The 8488-nt window shown below is 47.0% G+C and overlaps 1 protein-coding gene across 1 annotated transcript in view; it reads right to left on the reverse strand.

Annotated features, from left to right (window-relative positions):
- The window catches only part of MCU (mitochondrial calcium uniporter), a 120006-nt gene extending 114834 nt beyond the window's left edge, over window positions 1-5172 (reverse strand). The window contains exon 1 of the mRNA XM_088475744.1: window positions 5029-5172. Coding sequence (XP_088331870.1) covers window positions 5029-5139 — 111 coding nt within the window. The 5' untranslated portion in view covers window positions 5140-5172. The remainder of the gene's footprint in view (window positions 1-5028) is intronic.
- Between the last annotated feature and the right edge of the window lie 3316 nt (window positions 5173-8488).

Here is an 8488-nt window from a genome sequence, read left to right on the forward strand (position 1 = left end):
CCCTGCTCACAGTTGAAAAACAGTACAAAATTCTGTAATATGTCTACATCTCAAGGCTACAAGTTATCAAATTACCTGAGCAAATCAAATTCAAAACCGGAAGAACAGAGAGGTCACTAACATTTTTAGTACCCATCTATTCATTTTGTACATGTTCGTGTATGTTGTAAATGTGGTGGCACTCAGGAAACTTTTTTGGCTTGTAATGTTGAGCATCTGGTACCAAAAACATTGACTGCCTTGCATATTTTTTACCATGTCTTCCTACTGTATATCTCTCCACCCAGGTCTCCTGCTCTGTATCCCATTGTCTTATTCCAACCCCCATCTCTATCTCTTCCCCCCTCACCTCTCTTCCCAGTTACACATTGATACAGCTCCAAAATTCATAATGAATTTTTTAATGAACCCTATAAATATAATACTTGTCATTAGCTTATCTTCTTACACTGAAGTGCCAAAAGTCATGGGATAGCAGTATGTAAAAGGTAATGATAGGTGGAGTCACCGTACTGTGACATCTTGGAAATTCCCATACCTGCATCAGTTATCTGACATCTCGTAAGTGAGTTTGAACACTGGCTAGGCTGCTCATTGCAAGGCAACGTGAATTATCAGAGTTCGAACATGTCATGGTATTGGCTGCCCGAAGGACGGGACATTCCATTTCCGAAGTTGTGTGGACATTCAATATTCTTCAATTTACGGTGTCACGTGTGTACTGGGGATACCTCATGGAAGGCATTACCACCCACCGTGGACCGTACAGAATAGTGCCGACCATAGGTGATTTATGATCGTGACCAGCGGCGTCTGGCCATAATGGTCTGTGGTAACAGACAAGCAACCCTGGCTCAATTCACACACGTATTAAATGCAGGAGGAACCAGGTGCATATCCAGTAGGTCAGTGCAGCAACCTTTAGCTTCCATGGGATATGGAAGCAACAGACCCACCAGAGTGCCCCTGTTAACACTACGACAGCAGACACAGTGCCACACTAATTGGACCTTGGAGGACTGGCGTGATTCAATGAGTCACAGTTCTACTTTTTTCAGGCTACTGGTTAGGTTCGAGTGTGGTGCAGACCCAATGAGGCCATGGACCCATTGTCAACAATGCACCGTGCAGGCTGGTGGTGGTTCCATAATGGTGTGGGGTTTGTTCACATGGCATGGGTTGGATCCACTGGTCCACCTGAACATGTCATTGACCGGTAACCACTACATTGCAGTGTTTGATGACCATTTGTAGCCCAAGAAGCATTCTGGAGCTTTCCAAAAAATGATATGGCCACCAGGTTCGCCCGACATGGACCCAATCGAGCATTTATGGGATGTGGTGAAGAGGTCCATTCAGACCCAATATCCTGCAACTACAAATATCAGGAAGCTGTGGGAAGCTATTCAGACGTCATGGGTTAACATCTCTCCAGAGGTCTTCCTTCCACTTGTGGAATCAATGCCACGTCGAGTTGCTGCACTTTGCTGGGCTAGATGGGGTCCTACACGATACAAGGCATCTATCTCATGGCTTTTGGCACTTCAGTGTGTGTGTGTGTGTGTGATATGTAGTTCAGCACTGACGCTGTGTAGTGGCTGACACTGCTCAGGTGCCCTCTTCTCAAATAATGTAGAGCAAATGCAAAGAGTGGCGGCACTCAGAGGCTTGAGAAAACATGCGTCCATATTAGCCAACGTTTCATGGCTCGCAGGTCCTTTTTTCAAGGCAACATATATATGTTGTCTTGAAAAAGAGGACCTGCGAGTCCAGAGACCAGATTTTTGGTGGGAAAACCCAAACTAATCAGAGCCTGCACATCTCTTATATTTAGTGATACAGCTAGACCGTGGGCAGGGAATCTAAAAGGGAACGTGGCCGATCAGGAGGATGGAGTGTCCCTGTGACAAGCCCCCAATTCGTCACACACGGGGTGTGCCTAGCACTTACGAATGTGCTGGGCTTCCCCCAAACTCTCCCCTCATGGTGAATAGATGCCGTGCGCAAGTGCACGGTGTCTATTTACCCGGCAGTGATCGGTCAGCGCAACTTTTTCCACCCACGGGTCAGGCTGTTTGAGCAAGGCACTGCTAAAAGGGCAGGGCACATTTTGCCATTTTAAAATCGGGCAGGGTGCGGTGCCGCGCCCCGCTAAAACAGCCTAGCGGGTACACTATTTACTTAAGTGCAGGTTTTAGGAGAGGAGATGTTGCCAGTAGCAACCAGATTCTACTTATTTATCTAGCACCTTCTAGAAGATAATAAATAGAATCTGAGTGGTTGCTATGGGCAACATCTCCACTTCTAAAAACCTGCACTTTAGTAAATATACCCTGTTGAGTTTAATGAAGCCCTGTCATCCTAGAGGAGGTGGCTGACAGACAAGAGGGGACACCAGAAGGGTCAAACATATTTCTGCATTAGCAGCATCCAGTTTACATTGGAGGCAAAGAGGCTAATAAACTAATGCTGGGTACACACTAGGTCGATGGGTCAGCCACTTACCAATCGTCCACCTGATGAGTCGGGCCTGATATCACAACTGGGAGGGCATCTAAATTTACCCGCCCAGTTGCCCTGTCACTCACCGCTGGGTCCCTGCAGCATCTGTTCAGGTAATCGGAAGGTCGCCCGTACACAACAAAAGATGGCCGATACATCTGCAGATATATCGGCCATCTGCAATGCTTCACAGCCGATGCGATATGTCTGTGAATGACGTCGTTCACAGATGTATCGGGGGTGCACAACTGCCAACGCGTTTGCGATATATATCGGCCGTTCGATTGAATACCCGATATATTGCCCACTGTGTACCTGGCTTAAATGATTAATTTACCTGGTTCGTGACTAAAAGCCCCAATACAATCAATTGGGGTAACTTGGCGTTTTGCAGATTGTGTAAAAAAATGGTGCTCACAGTTCAGACTTTGACCAAAAAGTGATTGGAATTGGTAAATCCGGTTGTCCATCACATTGAATTTCACAGATCAATTGGGGCTGTAGATTGCTAGTGCATGGTAACAATCAGCAGATTTGCAGACCTGTATTTGCTGAAAATGATCTGCAAATCACTGAAAAATATCTATAATGTATGGGCGCATATTGCTGGATCGGGAATCTTTAGTTTGGGGTACAATGGAAACACAATCTGTTTTTGTAATAGCCGATGTATGGGCCCCTTTTACCCAACAAAAATAATGCACACCTAACCCTCCATTACACTGGGAAATGCAAGTAGGCCAATTTGAAGAGCACTACAAAACGATCAACCAAATCGAATCATTTCGAAGTTGGAATATATTAACTAAAAAAAAAAAAAAAGTGCACATTAATTAACAGGCTGATGAGAGCTAGGCCTCCCTGACCCATTCTGTACACTGACACATTCAATTTCCTGTCCGCATTATCCAACAGCTCCATCAGCAACACTGATTCTGCTAATCCACTAGCAAAAGTCCCCCCCCCCCCCAAAAAAAAATTCCATATTAAACACGGGTATGTTTTATTAATGATACACTTCCTACCAAAAATAGCTCTGAAATGCAAGTATGGCTGAGTGCAAACAGAAAAGTACCAAAAGAAGACACTGCAAGCACAGGACCCCCTCACCCGGGCAATGCTGCACTTACTGTATGGGCAGAGACCTGTCTCTACCACCTGTTCAGGGCAATACCGCAGACACACTACCCAGCTCTATCTATTCTACAGCAATAATTTGCAACATTGTATAGAAAATATTCTTCTTACAGTAAGGAGCATTACATTGTATTCATTACTGTAATGAACATTGACAAAAATAGAATTGGAGGAGGGCCCTATACCTATAACAGATATACAGTATAAAAAAAACCCACAACTATAATGGTGCCCACACTACTAAAGTCTGAAAACTATTAGCAATGTAGTTAAGGATTTAGATTCATGTACATCTCAAGAAATAAAAAATGCCAAATAGAAAAAGTATAAACAACAGCCCAAACACATTGCACACTATGCACCAATATGCTTTGCTTGTGGAATCCAGCAAAGAAAAGGAGAAGACAATCCAGCACTATGAAGCCCTCATATTGTTCCATGGCTTCATTCAGAACCATGCACCCTGACAAACTGGATAGTAATAAGAGTCATAACTGGATAGTAAAACGGTTTTATTTGCTGACTGAGGAACACACACAAATATAATAAATAAAATAAAAATAAATAACGACCCTTTGTTAGCGATGGCAAAATTATATTACTTCCTCATATCAGAGGAACACATTTACAATGCATTAGAGCATATTTACACCAGCTTATATGTATGTGTTATACATGTGCATTAAGACAGCATACCCCAGATCAGTGTGTGAGATAGATATATCATACACAATTGTATCCTCAGGCATACAGATCAGAGCAGTAGTGTGCCTCATGTAACTGCAGTGAGCAGAGTACAGTAGTGGGACCAGTTGCTGGCCAATATATGATACCGCAGGAAAATCCCTTTTAGGGAAAGAATAAGTATTCCCTTCTCCAGTGATGCATGTGTGTCCTCCTCCTCCTCCTTCCACTACACCATCCATCCAGTCACACTACAGAATTACTCCATTGTGGGCTGAGGAGCAGTCACTGCAGCAATCGGACATATCAGGAGGACACTGTATAAAGTTTGTGGAACCAGCAGTGTCTGATGCTTGGAGCAGGGCAGTGCCCACCTGGGCAGCGGGCGGCATTCCCCGTCTATGACCCTTGTGCGGGCACTGCACAGCTCCTCCGGCCGGGGCACTGCAGAGAAGGGGTGTCAGCGGAGGGTGCCCTGCAGCAAGGGAGGCTCCCGCTCCAGTCTGCGCCCACCCACACTGGTAGGTAGGTTGCTGGGAGAATGACAGTAGCAGAGCTGAGACTGATGCAGCCGCCGCAGCGCTAGCCCAGGGTTCCCCGGACACCCCGCCCCGGCCGCCTCCCTATCTGTCCTGACACAGCCTCACACACTTTCCTGCCTTCCCTGTCCTGGCACAGCCTGTCACAGAGCCGCACGCCACTCACCGTCCTGTGAGGCCGGTGCCTGCTGACTCCGAGTCCGGGAACGCAAGCTGTCAGCCCCCCGCTGCTCCTGCTGAGCAACAGCAGCCAAGATCTACCTGCCGACGCCGCCATCTCTCAACTGGAAGCGCTCCGGACCTGGGCGCGCAGCGGCGCTCGCTGGGCGGGGCTAAAACACGCCGCTCAAAAGTGCCACATCCAATGGGAAGGAAGTATTCTGGGAGGGGGTGTGTCTAAGAAGCCAGACCACCGCCCGGTCCTGCAGGTTTCCGGTACTGTAGTGAGGTGGGCGGAGCCTCTGGAATTGTCAATCACCTGTATGGCCCGCCCTCAAAGGCTAATTTGTCTGGAGCTGTCAGGGAGCCTGTAGTAGTTATTATAATAAGCCGGGGTCCTCCTGAGTTTGTGCAGAGCTCAGCAGCAGGGAATGCAGCCTGACAGTGCCCCATGTATAATTCAAAGTTTAGCCTGAACTCCAGTGTACATAAATACCCAAGGCAGCAGAGGCTCAGTGCACTCATGCTTTGCATTGCTGGGAATTGCTTTTTTATGCTCCTTACTTTGGAACAAATGCCTTAAAGGTGCCAATCCACTAGACGATTAAAATGAGCAATTTAACGATATCGACATCGTTCGATAACCGTTTGAACATCATTTGAAAATCGTTTAAAAATCATTACAAAATTTGGTCTTTTAGACATCTATCATTGTGCAAACATGCCGGTCAACCAGACGATAACGTCAGGTTCAGCATGTTTGCAGATGATTGATTGTGCCTGCACTGAACGACATATCGTTCAGTGTGGGCACCCTGCAGTGTATTGAACAATATCATTATCGTTTAGTCTTTTCACTGTCGGGTAGTGGAAATCGTGCATACACACGTAACGATTTTGTAACTAACAATTATCTGTCAGATTATCTGTCAGATTTTCCTTTGAGAAGTGAACGATTTTTTAAAGTGTAATTAACAATTTTTACAACGATGAATGAAAAATGTTCCTTCCCTTAATGAGAATCGTTATGTTGGACAGTCTGAAATGAACGACAAACTACAAACGGGAGCACGCTTGAACGATTTTCGTTCATCGTTATAACTCAGAAACTGATCGTTACGTATGTATGCACCTTTAATTTGATACTCAGTGCTCAGGGGTTTGAAAGGCATTTCTGCCCAGTTTATTCATGTAACGTCAGCAAGCTGGTCACACCTAGGGCCTGACTTGGGGGCAGAGTCAATTAGCTGCGAAAAACCGAGATCGTCGAAAAGCGCAATGTTTTCATCTCATTCGTTGTGAGGCAATGTATTCGCCCTATTCAATTGTAAAACAGGCAAAAACGCATATGGGCAAATGCAGCGAATAGCGGAACTGGCAAAAAGGTCATTTTTTTTTAGGGAAAATCAGTCTGTACCCCCAATAAAGCCTAACTCACCTGGGGAATCAATATAGAAGTGTATTATTAGCCATAATAAAAGTAATTAGGGATGTTATTTTGAGTCAAAGGGCTGTTATATGCATATTTGCATAAGTGTGGAAAAATTACATTAAGTGTACTGCCCCGCACCAAGTGTCTGACAAGTTTGGAGCAGCCAGCATAACCAATACTCTATCTTCCAATAATCCAGTCAGATGTGATCTGAAGAACTGAGTTTATTATTCGATAGAGGAACTTGCGTGGATGTACACAGATCGATGCCTATAAACAAATGTGCACGTGATAAGTAATGGTAAAACATCGGATGCTGTACCAGGTTGAGCATATGTAATGATGACTGTCTGGGACCATGTGAAAAAGAAAAATGGCTGCTTACAGCTCCTTTAGCCCAGAATGCATTGCTAGACTGCTATGGAATGTTAAGAAGGACAAAATAGATCAGATTTAAACTGCTGCTCTCCTGACCACTAGGTGGGACTGCTAATGTGAATTAGTGTAACATAACCCTATGCTGAAGTCCAGTGGAGTAACTAGAAGGGGTCGGGCAGGGTGCGTGCCCTGGGCGCCGTGGGACCAGCGGCGTGGGGGGGCACCGCCGGCCATGGTCCGGCCCACCCTAGTTAGCCACAAGTGTAGCGCCGACCGCAGTGATTGCGGTCGGCGCTACACATTTACACAGGACCGGCGCTAGGTTTCCCTGCGCCGGTCCTGTTCACACCTGAGCCCGTTCCTTCCCCCTGGGCACTTGCCCAATAGCGCCAGGAGGCGTGCTCAGGCTGTGCATAACACACGCATCGCCGCCAGCGCTGGCGGCGATGCGTGTGTTAAACAGCAGCCAATGAGAGTCAGATAGACTCTCATTGACTGCAGCAGCACCCACTGCAAGAGCCGGACTTCAGTCCGGCTCCTGCAGTGGGTAATGGGACTGAAGTCATGACGTCTGTCCCATAATGCTGAGCGCGCCAGCCCGGGAGGACTGGCGGGCGGCGTCGCGGACTGGAGCAGCAGCAGGAGCAGCAGCAGCAGCAGCAGCAGCGTGGATTCAGGTAAGTATGTTTTTATATATATATATATACATATATATATTTTTTAACCTATCTGCAGAACGGGGGAGGGGGGTGGCTACTACTGGGAGGACCTCTACTGGGTGTGGGGGCACCATTATTGGGAGGACCTCTACTGGGGGGGGCTACTACTGGGGGCACTTAATCGGGAGGGGATACCTCTACTGAGGACTACTACTTGGGGGGGAACTACCACTGGGGGCATTATAAAAGGGGCCTACTAGTAGAGGCACTGCACTCGGGGGACCACTACTGGGGGCAATAATAGGAAGGGCCACTACAGGGGGCACTGGATAGGGGGAATCACTACTGGGTGCCTGCATAAGGGGACCACTACTGGGAAAACTGCATGGGGGGGACTACTGCTGGGGGCACTATATAAAGGGCACTGCATGGGGGAGACTACTACTGGGAGCACCATATAAAGGGCACTGCATAGGGGGATACCGCTACTGGGCACACTGTATTGTGGGGACTGCTACTGGGGGCACTGCATAAGGGGGAACACTACATGGGGCACTGCATTTGGGGGGACCACTACTGGGGATACTGTATAAGGGGCACTACTATGGGCCTGCATAAGAAGGAGCACAACTCCATACTGGGGGTACTGTATAAGGGGTACTACTGGGGTTAAGGTGCATATGGATAGGAATGTTCAGTGTGAAAATAAAGGGGTGTGTCATGTTGACACGCCCCATTTTTAAGTGACCACGCCCATTTTTCCGCCGCGCGTGCACATCGGGGGAGGGGGGGGGCTCCCTTTTCAAATTTGCCCTGGGCTCCAAATACCCTAGTTACGCCACTGCTGAAGGCATGACATTAAGCAATGTCTTTTATGAAAAATGATTGCTGTAGTTAAATTGGGGTACATGTAAATGGGTACTAGTATATTTTGGGGGTTGTAAAGTGCAGAATAAAACAAACGTAAAAATACACCTGCTGTAGCCTCCTGTAATCCT

This window comes from Taudactylus pleione, unplaced genomic scaffold (genome assembly GCF_031769625.1).
Source record: "Taudactylus pleione unplaced genomic scaffold, aTauple2 ptg000016l, whole genome shotgun sequence".
Classification (NCBI taxonomy): domain Eukaryota; kingdom Metazoa; phylum Chordata; class Amphibia; order Anura; family Myobatrachidae; genus Taudactylus; species Taudactylus pleione.